Source organism: Ochotona princeps, chromosome 25 (genome assembly GCF_030435755.1).
Source record: "Ochotona princeps isolate mOchPri1 chromosome 25, mOchPri1.hap1, whole genome shotgun sequence".
Lineage (NCBI taxonomy): Eukaryota > Metazoa > Chordata > Mammalia > Lagomorpha > Ochotonidae > Ochotona > Ochotona princeps.
In genome coordinates this window covers 8,657,887-8,676,176 of record NC_080856.1, presented here as the reverse complement: position 1 = coordinate 8,676,176, position 18,290 = coordinate 8,657,887, and the positions used below count along the sequence as shown (strand labels likewise).

General features: G+C 39.4%; 1 protein-coding gene across 1 annotated transcript in view; it reads left to right on the top strand.

Moving 5' to 3' along the window:
• The first annotated feature begins 1,936 nt into the window (after window positions 1–1,936).
• Window positions 1,937–18,290, top strand: part of KCND2 (potassium voltage-gated channel subfamily D member 2) — a 399,324-nt gene continuing 382,970 nt past the window's right edge. The window contains exon 1 of the mRNA XM_004592481.3: window positions 1,937–3,230. Within this exon, the coding sequence (XP_004592538.2) occupies window positions 2,116–3,230 (1,115 nt within the window). The 5' untranslated portion in view covers window positions 1,937–2,115. The remainder of the gene's footprint in view (window positions 3,231–18,290) is intronic.

Sequence of the window (18,290 nt, the reverse complement as noted above, 5' to 3'; positions counted from 1 at the left end):
TCCTATCTCCCTCCACATCTCTCACCCTTCACATGAACACCTATCAGTAACTGTAACCATTTCGGATATGCGCAGAGCTGCGCAGACAGGGTGGAGGGGGGGCGCACACCCCGGGAGACGCACGGCCCTGGACGCTGGCATTTAAAAAAGGGCTCCCAAGCCTGCTGTCATTCTCGAAGGACGAGAAAAGGAGTTGAGGGGAGACCTAGACCGTGGAGCCTGCATGACTTTTGAGCAAGTTGGGCAGATAACATTAACCCCCTCAACGTCACCATCTGGTTTTGAGAATGCATAGGTAGACAGATAGATTAAAAGCACGAAAAGGAGAAAAAAAAAAGGCACTTAAAAAATTCTGCCGCGGGGCTTTGCAGGTCGCGCCACCGGGCGCCCCCAGAAGACAACCAATTCGTGCGCGTTCCGCTCCACTCGCCCTCCTTCTCAGCGTCTCTGGCTCCGGTTCCCCCCCTTTTCCCACGCTCTCCGGGAGGCAGACGCGAGGCACCGGTCCCCTGCCTCCTCGGCTCCGGCAAAGCGCCGCAGCCGAGCGCGTGAATTTTCCCTTTGTTCATCCGAGGCGCGATCTCCTTCCCCGGCAGATCCACCTGGATGCTCTCCCTCGGTGACATTTTGCGCCGGGGCTGGTGGGCGGCTGGGGTGGAGCGAGAGAAGCCCGAGGGGGCGGGGGCGGAGAAAGGTCAAGCCGAGGCAAAGGCAGGAGACGCCTCTCCTAACCTGCGTGGCGGGGCGTGCGCGCGCTTATTTATTTATTTCTTCCTTATTTATTGATCGCACGAGCAGAGCGGCGCAAGGAGCTCGGGGAGATGCAGGACCACCCACGGGCGGGGAAGCAGGGAGCAGCCCTTCCGCGCCCCCGCGCCGCCGAGCGCCTCCTGCCTCCGCTCTCGGACCACAGCCCACGCCGGCCCCGGCCCGGGCCCCGCCGCACCGCCGCCACCACCGCCTCCGCCACCACCAGCCGCCCGGCATCCCCGCAACCCCGGCGCCCCGCAGCCCCGTACCGCGCCGCCTCGGCCCTGGCGACAGTGGCCGCGCAGTAAGTTGGCAGGAAGCGAGTGCCCTGGGTTCTCGCCTCCCCCGCACCTTTTTGAACTTGTTGCTGCTCGTGGCTCGTGGCTCGCCTGCGCCTGGCTTGGGGAAGGTGAACCCGAGGAGGGAGGCACGGAGGGATGGGGGAAGGGGAAGGAGAGCTCGCTTGAGCTTTATTTACGCTCCCTCGGCTCCTGGGATTCAGCTGCTGCTCTCGAGCCGCCTCCTGTTCTTGTTCCCTTTCCGGGTGCACGGCGACGGGAAAGTCTGTGCAACTCAGCCCCGGCGCGCACTTTGCCAGGTCCGTACCGCCGGCGAGGCGCGTGGTGCGCGGAGGAGGTAGATGCTGCTGCCGCCGAGGCGGTGGCGGCTGCCGAGCTCCTGGGCTCTGCGACTGTCACTCTGCACCTAAGCGGAACTTGAGAGTGAAGGGGCGATTGGGCGACGGCTCTTGGCAGACACGGAGGGCGTTTGGAGGAGTGGGGGAGGAGACGCTACCTTCGAGTCCCCCCTACCGAGCCCTGGGCGCATCAACCCCATCTCTGCAAATACTGGCAGGAGTAGAGTAGTCGCCAATCGGACTCCCCAGAGAGAGGCGGCTGTGACCGCTTCTTGGAAGCCACAACAGGTCGCCTTTTGGAGACTGCTGGACTGGGAACGAAAAGGGTAGGTGAAAGGTTGCCTGATTCGTCAAAGAGAATACAGCTGGCCGACTTGTCTTCTCTCAACTATACACACTGGGTTCCTTGTTATCCAGTCCGTGGCTCGGCGAGCTAGCAGAAACACCTGTTTGAAAAAAGATATTTAAATCACCTGTGCGTCGATCCCCGCTCCCACAAGCTGGGAGAGGTTTGGTTAGGTTTAACCAAGGTGCATATCTCTCCTATGGCTCTGATTCCAAGTTCCTGCCCTTGAGGGAGACGGACCCTTCTGAGAACTGGGACTTCGTCTGGAGTAACAAGACCTGTGGGCCACGTTTCTGACTCCGTTGTCGCACGTGAGCAAGAGGGAGCCCTTGGCAACTGGGACTGATTCTCCTTAGGAACCCGCTTGCCTCTCTCCGGCAGCATGGCGGCAGGTGTGGCGGCCTGGCTGCCCTTTGCGAGGGCAGCAGCCATTGGGTGGATGCCCGTGGCCTCGGGGCCCATGCCGGCGCCCCCGAGGCAGGAGAGAAAACGGACCCAAGATGCTCTCATCGTGCTAAACGTGAGCGGCACGCGTTTCCAGACGTGGCAGGATACCCTGGAACGCTACCCGGACACTCTGCTGGGCAGTTCCGAAAGGGACTTCTTCTACCACCCAGAGACCCAGCAGTACTTCTTTGACCGGGACCCAGACATCTTCCGCCACATCCTGAATTTCTACCGCACGGGGAAGCTCCACTACCCCCGCCACGAGTGCATTTCCGCCTATGATGAAGAGTTGGCCTTCTTTGGCCTCATCCCAGAAATCATTGGCGACTGCTGCTACGAGGAGTACAAGGACCGCCGGCGCGAGAACGCCGAGCGCCTGCAGGACGATGCAGACACCGACACCACCGGGGAGAGCGCGCTGCCCACCATGACAGCGCGGCAGAGGGTCTGGCGCGCCTTCGAGAACCCACACACCAGCACCATGGCCCTGGTGTTCTACTACGTGACGGGCTTCTTCATAGCGGTCTCTGTCATCGCCAATGTGGTGGAGACCGTGCCCTGTGGGTCCAGCCCGGGCCACATCAAAGAGCTGCCCTGCGGAGAGCGCTATGCTGTGGCCTTCTTTTGCTTGGACACGGCCTGTGTCATGATCTTTACCGTCGAGTACTTGTTGCGCCTGGCTGCAGCGCCCAGTCGTTACCGCTTTGTGCGCAGTGTGATGAGCATCATAGATGTGGTGGCCATCCTGCCCTACTATATTGGTCTGGTGATGACGGACAATGAGGATGTGAGCGGGGCCTTTGTCACGCTCCGTGTCTTCCGGGTCTTCAGGATCTTTAAGTTCTCCCGCCACTCCCAGGGCCTGCGCATCCTCGGCTACACCCTCAAGAGCTGTGCCTCTGAGCTGGGCTTCTTGCTCTTCTCGCTCACCATGGCGATCATCATCTTTGCTACGGTCATGTTCTACGCAGAGAAGGGGTCTTCGGCCAGTAAGTTCACCAGCATCCCTGCGGCCTTCTGGTATACCATCGTCACCATGACAACATTGGGGTAGGTGCCCGCAAGGGAAATGGGATAGAGGTGGGTTGTGGGTGGGGTGATTGCATCCTATACAGGTGACATGAGTATGCAGATAATTTGGCAAGTTTTCTCTAGATGGGTCTAGAACAGCTTCATGTCAGCAGTTTGACTTGAGAAATGGGTGTGGCACAGAGCTGGAAGTGCCAGGGAGGTTCTGGCACATGTGGAGTATTGATGCGTAAAAGTGACAAACAGAAGTTTTAGAGTTGCTGAATGTAGGAACCCATTTGCATATGTATGAGTCAGTAGGTGTGATCACAAATGAAACTTGTGCCCTAATGAAGATGTGATTGGTGCACACACATGGAGGTCTCTAGTGCTTCATAACATCGAAACGAGAAGTCTCCATGTAGATTTGAAATGTTATTCTCATATGAATAGGTAGTTACGACATTTTCCTTCTTAGAGTCTTTTTCTTGTTTTACAACTTTTAAAAAACATAATTATAGCTGTTATTAACAAAGGATTCTTTAATGTTATTTCTTGATGGCCGGTAAGTCATACAGTATTTTAGAATATCAAAACTGATTAACTTTTCACATTGCATTAGAATAATATTTGCAACATTTTAAAAACTCTAGGTTTGTTGTTTCCAAAGAAATTAGCAAATGACTTGTACCCACACAGGTTTTCAAAGTTGGGTATCTCTTCCATCTCTTCAGATATTGAGTGTATACAGAGGGCAGTGCAACTGTGGTGAAATTGATGAGTAACCCAGCTCTGTGAATTGTAGAGTGTTCAGTACTCATTTCCTTTTGGATCCTTTTTCTTGATTATTTTATTAAGGAGAATTGGAATTCTGCAACCAAAAACATTCTGAAATCACTTTTTAAAGGATTTCTAGGGCTAGAATTAAGGATTTTTTTTTCATAAGATGGTAGAAAAAAGAAATGGTGTCAAATGTTAATGCTAAAATGTAGGTTAGCCAAGTTTTACATGTGAGAAAAACTAATAGAACAAAAAACATTGGAGCATTTTATTTTTCTGAGTTTTTAGATAAGCCAGGATGTGATGTGGTGCTCATTTTGACTTTCAGTTTTATGTTACTTTTCTAGCACACATAATCAGTTGAATAAGGATTTGGTAATGAAGAAAAACAAGTTATTTCCAAGGCTCCTTTATAAGTTGTGTGTTTCTAATTTAATTCACTATTTATGGTAACATTGTGGTTAAAATCAATTTTACTAAAGGTATTGAATGGAATTTCTCATGTTCTATGACTCATTGAAGATTTTCTATGTGAAGGATTTTTTGGCCAAGTTAATTAAGATGTTATGGTAAGGTAAAATCATTATGGCTCTGACAAAGTGGTAGTTATGCTTTTGAAGGCATATTAGCTAATTTTTAAGACTGATTTTGGCAAAACTAAGATCCTACAGCTCATGTTGGCTTTGATTCTGGTGGTGATTTGGCGTCATATCCTACAGAATAGTAGTGCTGACACACATTTCTCCTCAAACAGGATTATTCCCCCTTGTTTTTTTATGTTATGTGAAAACATTAAGACCAATTAGGTAGTAAATATCACCATCCTGGTTTCAACTTAAAAATATCCTTGAATGAAAAGTGGATTTTGTCTAGAAAAGAAATTTTAAAAAACGATATTAAAAGGAAATACAGTTTAAAAACTTTGATGTATAATGGCAGGCAGTATTTAGCATGAAGTTTCAGTAGACTTTTTTGTGACTTTATCATGTTTATTGGTTTTGTTATACTGAATGCTGATGATATGCTAATTTCACTTTCCTAAATGTTCTTGACCTGAAATGGTATTATTTTTTAAAAATTAGTTTCCCAAAATGGCTTTTCCATTTTATTATTATCTTGGCATTTGTTTGTGTTTTTAGGGAAAAACTAAAGCGCAAAGCCATGAATAACAGTGTTGATCATGTAACTGACATGCTGATAGCCATCTGCTTTTTGAAAAATACCTCCAACTGGATCACAATTTTTGTGAAAACCTGTGCAGTAGATTTAGTTTACACGTTCCATAGATACGTGGATTAGGAGGATTAAATGCATTCTGTCTCAAAGAACTGAGTAAAATGTGAGCTGTTGGAAGACTTACGTTTCAATGAAGTTGAAAATTCTAATTTTTAGAAAATTAGGCTACTGATCCTCATACAGTACTTTAGTAATCAGTACAATCAAAATGACAACATATACGTAGACATTTAAAATTGTACATGCTGTATAATATAGAAAAGTTTCATGGGGAAAATATTTTAGAATCAGAATATATTTATGAAGTGTTTGGATTTCCTAAAGAAATACATTCTTAGAATCTATTTTTTGTAAGTTACCTTTGGCTGCATTGTAGCTTAATGACATTAAGAATTGAAAATATTTACTAGACATCACTGTCACACTTTCTAACTTTAGTCATACTGAAAGGTTAAAGTTACACTGTAAACTTTGGTAAATGTGTAATAGTTATTTAATCTGTTAAGAATTTTTGATAATGCTTTCTAAGCTCCTTTTTTAAGGCAATCATTTTTAATGGAACTAATACCAATTAATTACTTTAGAAGTGAAAATGTGGTTTGGGAGAGTAGTTATCAAAAGTTCCAGGTCATTATTTATATGTGGAGAAACAACTGTGGGCTTTGTCATCTGGCACTGGGAACATCCTCCACTGCTTGTCAGGTTAGACTGGACAGCACTCAGTTCTTTGTTTATTTTTGTTTTTTGTTTTATCTGAAGAATTGAGCAGGTCTAAGAACTATTCTGTATCCATCTAATTATTTTTATTTTGCTTCCTGACATCGCAAAAAATACTATCAAACTATTGCTTGACCATGATTACTATATAAGTAGGTTTCTTTTAAAAAACATGACAGCAGAACTAAGATTTTAAATTAGTGTTAAGGTTACCCTATTTCCTATTAATTAAAGAAACATCAAAAGGGTAATTTAAAATGGTCAATGCAGGAAAGAATGTCAAGAAATATTTTTTTAAATATAGAATTTAGATGAAGTGGTCATGTAGAGCTGTTCTTTCTTCTTTCTTTCTGAGCATCTTTAATGACTTGCACAAGACTGATTAGCAAAGTCTCATCATTGCCTTCAGCTGCTTCTTAGAATGAAGTCTCCACTTTCGTCCTGACAGCCCTTTGGGAGATAGGGCCAGAGTGTTATTGTTCTTATGAGTATTATTCAAGTGGTGCTACTTAAATGTGGCTGAATTTAGGCAATTTCAAAACGTTCAGCAGTAATTATTTAAAACTACTTAAAGAAGAGTGTGTCCATAGGGTCGAGCTTCATTTTACATTTAAACTCAGGTTCTTGGCTTTGGAATTAGTAGTAGAAGCATGTAGGACGTGAAAGAATTTAGCAAATCGTTAGACAATTTTTGTGTTTTTGGATGTTTTAGGTTACACGGTTATTTAAAAGAGGAGACTGTGTTGCTCATAATATGAATGTTAACTGCATTAGTGTCATTTCTATCACCATGGCATCTATTTCAGAACAGGTTGTTTTAATCAGGCACATCAATATGTGCATGAAAGGTACTGTGCATCATTTGTTGTAGAATTCATGTGTAGAATGAAATTTTGTGATTTGTTTCACTCTGTAAAAATGATTTCTGGACCAATTTAAGAAAATTATTTCATGTGTCATACAAGAGCTCTTCAAAATATTGTGGAAAATACATATTGTAAAAAACTGTGGGTTTCATTTTCAAATCAGAAGAGCTTGTTTTTAATTCCATTTTCCGTCAAACTTTTTGAAGTACCCTTGTATCTTCCTCTGAATCAAATATAGTAAGCTTTGACCTTTGCTCCTAGACGTCTAAAGTTGTCTATGTGAAAAGCTGACAGAAGTAGCTCTACCATGTTTCACGTTCACTAGGTTTGTTGATACTTTAGGATACAACATAGTGAAATATGTTTCATATGGTCTTGAAAAAGTATCAATTCCTTTTTTTGGAATGACATACAATAGGAATTTATCATTTACGTATGTGATATCTATCATACATTATGTTGTAAATAAATATTCATCCAGAAAGAAGATAAACTTCTAAGAAGCCTTCTCCAACTACATGTTACTATTCTGATTATGTCAGTTTGGGAACTATTGGCAAAATGTCTTTTAAAATCATATATATATATATATATAAGAGTCTCAGTGTACCCAGCTGTCACTGAAAATGGGTGGAATATTTTTGCTTGTGCCAGCATCTATGCATATATATTACTTTGATCTACAATGTGTATAGGTGGGAAGTACCAAATTTCTCTTTCCAGAGAAAAACCTGGATTGTGGTGGTGATCTATCACTATTTTGGCAAGCTGTAACAGATGTGAGTGAAGTTATCTGTAGGGAATGCTGATGGGCATTGAAAATGAGCTTTTAAAAGGTGTAGACAGATACGTGTATTACTCTGTTGTCGTTGAAGGTACACAAGTCTTAAGTGCCTTGGTTTTAACAGTCACTGAAAATAGAGATGAAAGAATTATTTGACATAATATTTTAGTGTATATTTAGCATCTAAAATTCTAGCATTATCTTGGATGCCAGAGTTATGACAGTTTCCAAGAGAGAGGGCCGTTTGTATTAGTGGATCTGTTTTGCCATTGTTTTTTCTTACCAGAATTTTACTTTAGACTACTAATCCGTAGAGTACTAATGAATCTAAAATACTAGTCAGGCTTTGTGTTATGTTTATTTTTTAATTTCCAGAATCATGTCTTTTACATCTGAACTGTTCTGCTCTTTGAAAATTAGTTATGGTAGTAAGAAATGAGTTCGTATTTCTAATTATCCTATCCCTGGATTCATGGTGGAGGAAAACTCAATTGCAATTTAAAATTCTTTCTCTTACACTTGAAATACTTTTGTGAATTGTTCATAATTAAACATTGAAACAGAAGCCATACTTTTGATGTTTCACTTTAAAAATCACTTTTCGGAGACCAAACATTGTGTAGACATGTGCTCCTGCCGTTTCCTGAGAGTTGCTGGTGATATGACAGTGGTGAGAAATGAGATGCCGGCTACGGGGTGCGTGGGTACAGGACTTTTCTCTGCTAGAACTGTGCTTTATGGCGGTCTTGCCTTCTTCAGCATCACTGCTGGCTGCACATTGACTCACCTAGCACTGGGACTTACCGTGATGGCACCTGGCTGATGGTCTCACCTTTTGTCCTCTTGCAGTGAACTTGTAAGCCACTTGAGGGAAAGAAGGAAAAAAAAGAACTTAATTTTCAGTATTTTGCCTGAACTGATGAAAAGTTAAATCAATTATTTTGCCTGAAACATCTAAAAACAAATTGGCCTGTGGAATGTTAAAAATGTACAATTTAATTTCTCTTTCACAGAAAGGACTGGAATGCTAAAAGCATTCACTGTAAAGGAAATTTAATTTTTCCTTTCAGAACTGTAATAATGAACGCATTCTCTCTCTTCCCCCAATTCTCCATATGTTCTACATTGGTTTTGGACTGTGACTACATGTATACACACACACACCTTTGCACTCTATCTGTATATAAGTGTGTATAGAAAAGGCAGTGTTCTAGCTTTCAGCAACTCAATGACGTGGAAGACAATCTCATACTGGAAAAAAAAAAACCAGCAGGGGTGAGACATGATCTTTAGGTTTTTGTGAGCATTTGTCCTATTCGTAGCGTCAGTACATCCCATCTGAATGTTTTACCCTTTACATGATCCTTTGAGAACGAGCCTTTACAACAATCTTCTCTCTGAATCCTTCTCAACCTCCCAAGCCTGCATCATCTATAGTTGGAATTACATTTGATGCCTGTTCTATTAGCAGGCTTTTGAGTTTTGAGTGATAACTTTGAGTTTGTTGTATAGTGCATTGCTCAAATATGGGAAGAAAAAGGCACACTAATGCGTTGTTGAACAAGGCTGGGATGATCTCTCCATAGTGTAAAGAACTAACTGTGCGGTACTGCCATCTCCATTTAAGCAATAGTGCACTGATGTAACCCACACTTTTTAGCCTTATTCATGGTTAAAAATATGTATATTCACATTTGAACATTTTCTTTCCCAATGTACCATTACCCACAATCTGTTTTTCACTTATGACAGAGGAGGACTCATTTTTGCATCTAATAAAGTCTACAAACGTTAGAATTAGTGACTGTATATGGATCTTTCCTTAATCAGTTTGCTTTTGAAGACTGGGCACGTTGCAGCTGCCTATGGGAAGCATATGGAGGCACTTCACAGTAGCATTGAATCAACATAGAAATATACTGGCTGCTTTTGAACTCAGTTCTCTAACTATGAGCAACTCAGGGAGCTCAGGCGGCTATAGAAAGATGCTTTGTTGAGACTTCATCACTAAAGTTATCTGTCTCTTTCAGCTTTTCACATAGATGAGAGAACCTAGTTAACATTCCACTGTGTTAACAATTATTTTGTCTACAGTGTCTTAGAGTGATGTAGCTGTCGTCAGGAAGCAGTCCACGTGGTAGGGGTCTGAAAGGTGAGCAGAATTTGAATAGAAAACTGATGTGATCCTGTTGTAGGACAACCTGTGTCTTCCTAGGAGTTTTGATAAGTTATATAAAGAAAATCCAAAACGATAGAAAGTGTAGGGGGATAGGTGTGCGTTATTAGAGGTTGGTAATGAGAGAATGACACTGAAAGTGTAGGATGAATGTTGAGATCATGTCAAATAGAACTGAAACGTTCTCTCAAGGTGGCTTTTACTCTCTCTGCTGTTTCAGCTTTCCATTTTCCTCATTTTTTTCACTTTCAGGATTCTCAGCAATAGTAATTTTGGAAACCCAAAGTAATATCAGTTTCATACCCATGGGGAATGAAATGTGACTTATAGGATTTAATTCAATGTAATAGACTCTTGCTGATCCCCTACTACATCCATTGACCTTACACATAAAAAAAAGTCAATTTGCCAAGCCCAACAGCTGTGTACAATTAGAATAGTGGAATAGTCAGAAAATGAATACAGAAATATTAGTCATTGGTGATATTATTAAGAAGCATGTTGCTTTTATGTTGGGGAAAGAGAAGGCTTTTGAGTTCATCACTAACTCAAACTATGAAGTAACTGCATGAGTATCTGGATGAAGAGGTTACAAAATCCTCAAAAAAACAAAAAACAAAAAACAAAAAAACCCACAAAAAATAAAGTCCTAAAGAGTTCTGCTGTGATCTGTTTAATGCAACTTTGAGGCAAAAGGGAATAAAGATATTAGCAAATGGAATAAGGCAGGGAGTTGGGAGGAGATAGTAGGTAATATTACAGACAATACTAAAGACTTGTAACAAGAGAAAGTAGACGGGTGCAGAGAGCTAGGATCATGGTAGGATCAGGACCTACTTAGAATGAACAAAAGCTTGGGGATGTGTTGTATTTTCCTTAGCATATAATCTCTACTCAGTTTTTCATGAAAATATCCCAAAATGAAATATCTAACATAATTCACATGAGAAGATGAATTCTGTGTTTGAGCTGGAAGACATAGCTGGTATTCAGTAGCTAGATCCTCTGGAGATGGGGACTGTGACATTGAGCTGTTCTTTCAGCAAATCTAGAGAAGCACTTGTCTGGAAGACAGTATGTTTATCCTATGTCTGATAGTATTAGTGTAAAAAATTACTGAGTAAAATTGGAGGTTTGAAGAGAGACTAAAATAATTGAAAACTATCGTTTAGAAATAGTAGTTGCAAGTTTTATCCTTATCAAACTTTAGAAGGTTTGAATCCCAGTGCCTATAACACTGTGAGACATAATGCAATGTAATCAATTAAAAAAAGTCATTGTGGGATAATAAAAAAGTTTTGAATACGGATAACAAGTTGCTGCTTTACTGCAGAACTCATATCAACCTTACATGTAAGAGATAATGTTCAGGGAGATGGGACATCAGGGCTTTGAAGAGCAACTGGAGCAAAAAAAAAAAAAAAACAAACACAACTGGGTCCTTTTTGGAGTTCAAGAGATTGATCTTTTAAAGTTGTTAACCTCCTAAGGCAGATACATGAGGGTTGAGCTTTCCCTACATGAGGCACTGGATAATGGAATAATCAATCATAATGAAAATTTGACAAATAGAGTGAAATCAGAGGCTTTAAGGAAGGAGGAACTTACGAAAAATAACATAGAATGAAATGCGAAGTTACGCCTTACAGATTTAGAATTTTCTTAGTGTAAATTTTTCTGCTTTTGCTAATTTTCTTACCACAAAATTGATTTAAAAGGATTTACCTTTTCTTCATTAGGAAGATCATTTATTATCACATATGAAGGATTTCAACTATGCATTTTCCAATGATGGGAAAAAAAATACCCATAGATTTCTATAATGGAATATAAGGGAAAGTCATGTCAAAATATAGTGAATGACTAATTTGATCTTGAGTTTTTAGTTGATATTTCATGGATGTTTTCCAGTTTAAAATGACTTTTTTGTTTTGCTGGGTGCAAATAGGGAGGAGATACATAAGGAAATGTTTCCCTTTGAGTCCTGAAGGAGAGACTGGACCTCTGAAAGTCTGCTTGAAGGTTAGTGTGGCTAGCCATTAAAATTCACATTTCCATTCTTGAAAAATTCTGTCATATTAGCTGTGCTTCCAGCATATTTGAATGTTATGTTTTTTAAAAAATGAGACTTGCAGCTAAAGGTCATAATCTAATCACTCATAGGTCCTTTGTACTACCTCCCCCTCAGAATAGAACATATGTGGAAGGAGTGTGGGTATAGAGACGTATGAGGACATACTACACATGTAAGAACATAATCTTACATTTACAATAGGCAGTGAAAAGAGCAGACGTTTTACTAGCATCTTGTGTCTGGGACATACGCATCATTATAATTTTCATGGTTCCCATGGGCTAGTCCCCTCTGTACTGCATTTTGATTCCCATTGGCAAGACAATAAAAACAAGCTCTGCAATTAACTTGCCCAAGTGGAGAAGGTGAAGCAGGAAGACCACTCAAATAACAATGTTTAAGCTCAGAAAGGAAAACTAACAAAAGCCAAACTGTTTCAGTTAAAAATGAGATGATGTCACAACAGAACTGTACCACGTGTTCTGGAAGCCAAATTTGAGTTTTGATATATGAAGTTTAGCTGGGAGAATATCGGGGAAGGATCAACAAGAATTTATGTACTTGGTCTTGTGTGTCTAATCTCATATCTTTGTAGAAGAACTTTATGCTTGAAACTAAAGATTTGAGCCTTGAGCCACAAAATCAACAAGTCCTCTTACCTTCCCTCAGAAAGGATCAGTGAGTTTGCCAAGAACAGCAGCTGTCCTTTCTCGGCACCTAAGGCCAGACCAAACAGCAGCCAAAAACCTGCACACACCATGCTTGGAGTGACTGACCTGCTGTTTAAATCTGGAATATTAAAAACCAAATTGTTTCCAACCTTAATCCAAGATCTAGTTTGATTGTGTCTGTTTCTTGTTCACCCTCATTTTTTTTGGATTTAGAGTAATAGCAAGAAGTATCATAGCATCAATATTTATAGGAAGAGCTATGGCTATAATTCATTTTTTATAAACCACATCTAACCTCACATTGTAGTTCTGTTTGTGGCGTATCAAGGAATCAAATTAAAAACAAACAAAACGAACCCCTGTCATTCTATAGTGCTCTACCTGGGGCCTTGTGCTTAAGGTGCTTCGGTATGCCTGCTGACACAAGTTCTGTCTTCCAAAAAACCTCAGATTTGAGCTGAAATCTCCCCTGCAGGTTTAATAACAGTGCTTAGAATGTTGTTTTGTGGATCCATAGCTGCTGACTGAAGACCATTGTTTTCTTTTTACTGTAGAGTCTAAATCCATTCAGTTGCAGCAAATTGTACCACACAATACTTTCCACTCCTGTTTCAGCTGCATGTCCTCTGCTGCACAAATACCAACACACTGAAATAAAATTGCCACCGATGCAAGGATTGCAGCTGAATATACATTTAGAAATTATACATCATATGAACTTCTAGACTTATGATATGTTTTTGTATATGTATTGCTCTCTATGAAAACTTGCCAAATCCATTTATTTATTGTAAACACCAAATGAAATCACATTTCTGGTAATTCTCTCGTCTTTAGACTGTTGCTTCATTCATGTTTCTGCTCCGGACCATTCTTCAGAGCTTCAGACAATAATTTCCAGATTTCAGTCATCAGATAATATTAAGCCCTTGATTATTATAGACAGTGTAACAAATGACCATATGGAGAACATTTCCAAATCAAAATTGAAGCTATAAGACATAGAATATTATTCAGTTAGCACATCATTGGATGCCCCAGATGTTATGAGCTGCACATCCCTGGAATGATGTTTTTCTGAGTACTGACTCCATTAGAATTTGAATCCTTCTTGTTTTAAAAAATAAGATATTTATTTTTATTTGAAAGGCAGATTTACGGAGAGACAGACAGATCTTTCATCTTCTGGTTCACTCCCCAAGTGGCTGCAATGGCCAGAGTTGAGGCAATCCAAAACCAGGAGCCAGGAGCTTCTTCTTGGTCTCCCCAACAGGTGCAGGTTGCCAAGACTCTGTGCCATCCTTGACTGCTTTCTTAGGCCACAAACGGGGAGCTGAACGGGAAGTGCATGAAAAGAAAAGATTTAAGCACTGAGCCATTGCGATGGGTGCTTCGTGATGTGACTGATGAAGTGTTGGAAGCATATCCAGGGTCACCAGTAATGAGCGCCACAGCCAGTTATGAAAGTCAGACATACCTAACACAACCACGGTTTAGAGCAGAAAAATTCAGAGTATTTTCTGGGCACAGTTCAAATATCGAATGAGTATTTGCTGACCACCAATCTGGAATTGTCACTTTTTGAACCTTAGTAAATTCTGCTATGAATGGATTTGGTAATAAATGTAGAACTAACAACATCCCCCTCATTTCCACATTATTTTTGGTATCATCTTTCTAATATTGCTCCCTCATTGCTTATTGTTAAATATGCATCTGAGAAATCAGAAGGAAAATGCATAAAATTGGAGTTGCAAAGGTCAAAAATATTAATAAATGAGGGAGGAATATATTGTATTAGATGTTTGAATTTTGTTTTAATTTTGAGCCCATTTAAATAATCTGATATATACCCTGACATTTTTGAACACTGTATAATATTGTTCTAAAGTAAATTATTCATCATTGTCATAATATTTTTATTTATTGGTAATTTATGAAAATGGAACTTTGCATTAAATTTTGAACACAGCTAAATATGCCTGACCTCAAGCGTTTGGAAGAAACACGTATGATGCCCAGAAACACCAGAAAAAAATGTAGTCATGTGTAAAACCAACTAAGTAAACACAGAATTCATATTTTAGAGAACTCAGTTTGCTGTCTGTTCCTACAGCTTGGACAATATATTTGGCAGTATAAAGAAAAGAGCTTATATTATGTGTACATCTGGAATTTTAACCAAACAAAAAGAGATGGTTGTGTTAAATCTTGGCTCTTCTTCATAGCTGAGTCTGTAAAACCTGGATGGAATTTAAAATTGTATTCATGGGTATGTGTGTGTCTGTGTCTGTAAAGCAAGTTGTTGATGGTTCACTGCTCTGGAATATCTGTTTACTCATGTTAAATGGATAAGTCCACTACAGATTGTCCTATTCAGCGTAGAATCCACAAGATCTAGAAAACTGCCTAGACATTTGTACCTGATTGTCCCTCTATCACCAACTCCACTGCTTCTAAGGCATATCCTATCAGTTAGAGAAAATGGATCGGATGCAGTCAAGGACATTTTGAGCTGACTTCTGTGTCTCCCTCTGTCCCGTTCTCTTTCTCTCTTTCTGAAACATTAATCAGTATTTTTCCTCAACTTGTTTGATTCCCAGTATCTGTTGTGGTATAAGATGATGCAAAAAGAATAAATACTGCCATATTATAGAGAACATTAGCCATTATTTGATGTAATATAAATCTGTCATTTTAAAGGTGATTATATTGAAATATATTTATTTAGCTGCTGTGAATGTTCTTGTTACATTATGAAAGGCACACTTTTATAAGAAATCAAGTGATCATTCATCTTCAGTTTCTTAATGCTCCTCCTCCTAATTAATTTGCATTCATTTGCAAAGGTATCTGATTCTCTGCTGATTTAATCGTGGTCCAAAGTCATCTTATCCTATAATATTCACATTAAAATTTTCAGTGACAGAGTCATAGATAATGACAGGTAAGATTGTTCAAATGGGTAGTTCTCTGTTCTTACAATCAGAGAATCTTAAAGCTTTCCTTCTGCCTCATCCAGTTCTAATGTACCCCTGTTTTAAAAATTTATCATTTTTATAAAGGGAATAGACATATAGTTTTAAGAAATATCATCATTTTTAAGCTACTGCAGTGCATCAGATATTTCTATAGAGCCTCCTGTGATCTATTTAATATTCTCTGGAGTAGAAGTTTTAAGGCAGTCTACTTCCTTGAAGAACCAAGTTTTAAAAACTGAACTGAAATATATATCTTCTTTTTGCACTCATTTATCTAATTAAGTTTTATGAGATTGAACTGAGTGTTTTTCATTTTCACACACTTTCTAAGGTGGAACTTGTAGAGCTATCATGTTTTCTCTTGAACTTTTCTTTACTAGTGTTAACCACCCTATGTCATTCCAATTGTGCTGCCTTCTCTAGCCTCTAGGCTCCTCATTGCCTTTATTTCAGATCTTATCCACCTCATATAACCAGGAGAAAATGACTTGGAATTGAGTCATTATGGATAGATGCTACCATATTTTAAAATAAATATTTATAATTTTTTCTATGAGTTAAAAAAATGCTCTGTTTGTGTTACCTAACCACATGGCTCAACTCCATTCATCTGCTTAATTACAGTATAAAAATGAAATGGAACACACAATAGACTGTATTATTCTGGAAAAGCTATAAAGGAACTTCTTCATATTGGCAGTGTTTATACACACAACTGTACCCCAAAGCAACCACCCAATGTACTCACATTAAAATTCAATGCAGAGGGAGAAGGGAGAAAAAAGTATATTTAAAAATTTAAATGAATTGTTCCAACATGCACCACTCAAGGCAGGATTTATTCAGATTCCTTAATGATTTCATCATTTAGGATGCTGATCAAGTGTAAATCTTTTAAAAACAAAGGGGATGCAGGGAGGAATATGGCCAGACACATGAAGCCTTCTTTCTTTTCTTTGATTATCATCATAGAAGCCTTCATTTAATCATTACTTATCCTAGGTCCTCATTATTCTCATCTCTGCTTTACATGCATTGTCTATGAATACACATGAGTCTTCAACGCAGTATTGCCTTTACTTCACAGGTAAAAAATCAAACACAATGGCTCAGAAAATGAGTGTGTGTGTGTCAAATAATGGTTAATATTGATGTAAACTGTGTATGTGGAGGTAGGATTGGTATAGGAAGGACTTGAAGGAAATTGAAGCGCAGCAATGACATGGCTGAATTTGCTCCTCTTGAGGTGTATCTACAGAAACTCAGAGAGGCACACATATTTGATTACTGTCTTGGGTAAAGGGTGAATTGATGTTAGTAATTGGTGGCATATACTTTTTTCCCTAGCCGTGAGTTTATTCGTGATTTGCAAAGTTTGAGATTCCAAATTGAAGTCACTTAAGATGAAACAAGAATCCTAAACACAGCCCATCTGAAAGTGGTTATTGAAAAGATGGCTGGACTGTGGAGCCTTGTTTATTTCATGTTGCTGCAGAAGGAAAAAATATCCTCTGAAATAGTTTCTAGCATCTGCTCGATGTTATCATCCAAGAATCATTGCAATAATACACAACTACAAAAAACGCACAGTTATTGTAGCAGAGAGGATTAATTGTGTTACTACTCTAGAAAAGGAGTTTGTAGTGCTTATATGCCAGCTGTAGGTTTTATCTGACTCATTGGTCATCTCAACAATAATGGAGGTAGGTTAAATTTGAAAACCATTTCAGCTTATTCTTGATTAATGGATAAAAATATTTTTGACAATGCTAATCATTTTTCTCATGAACTTTATTAACTTATATTGGATAGTATAACATCACCTCACTATATCTGATTAGTATCAATCTCATATGAAAAGACATATTTATAAATCCATATTTATATGGACATTTTCATCTAACAAAATTGAGAAGGAATATATACATATATGTAATAGAAAACATCTTAGGGTGGCTTAAAAATTTTCTGAACATTAGTTAGGGATTTATTAAAAACATTTCTGTAATGAAAGGATTTAATTCGTATGAAGATATGCAAGGAAAATTTGCATGTTTCATAAATATTTTAGTCTGTTTTTCTTTTAAACATCTGTAATGTATATGCAAATATACACAGAGGTATATATACATGTATGATACATATAAAATATTTATAAAGTGTGCATTTATCTTGTATTCTCTCCTGTATTATAAACCCTTAAGTCATGACCTGTAACTAACTTGATTTGGTGTAACCTTGTTGGCATTGGATACATTCTTTTGCTACTTTATTCTGACTTTGAGAATATGCTGTATTCTATTTATAAAACAGAATTATCTTGACTTAGAGATAACAATTTTCAGTATGTATCACTAAGCATTCATATTTATGCCAAGGAAACAAATTCAATAAAACATTAGCTCCGTTCAGCTTTGGCTGTAAGAATGTTATAATGTTCTGTTTCAGTAGCTGTTAGAAAATATCAAGATTCTGTACTTTCGTTTGTTCAGCAAATATTTGAGTGCCTACTCTGGGTCATGCTCTTGCTAAGTATTAATGCAAAGGCTAATGAGACATATTGTTTGCCTTGAAGGAGTGTGCCATGGAGTAGACACACACTCGTATTCTACATTGCACTATGTGAAGAGGACGTATTATAGGTATGCCAGTGAATTATAAGAGCCAGAGGAGGGACTCCTAATCTGGCTGGGAATCACATGAAGGCTTGCTGAAGGCGAATGCAGAATTAGATAGTTAAGGATGAATACAAGATCTGAATAAGAATGAAAATGGGAGAATATTCCACATAGAAGGGGCACAATAAAAGAGACAAGA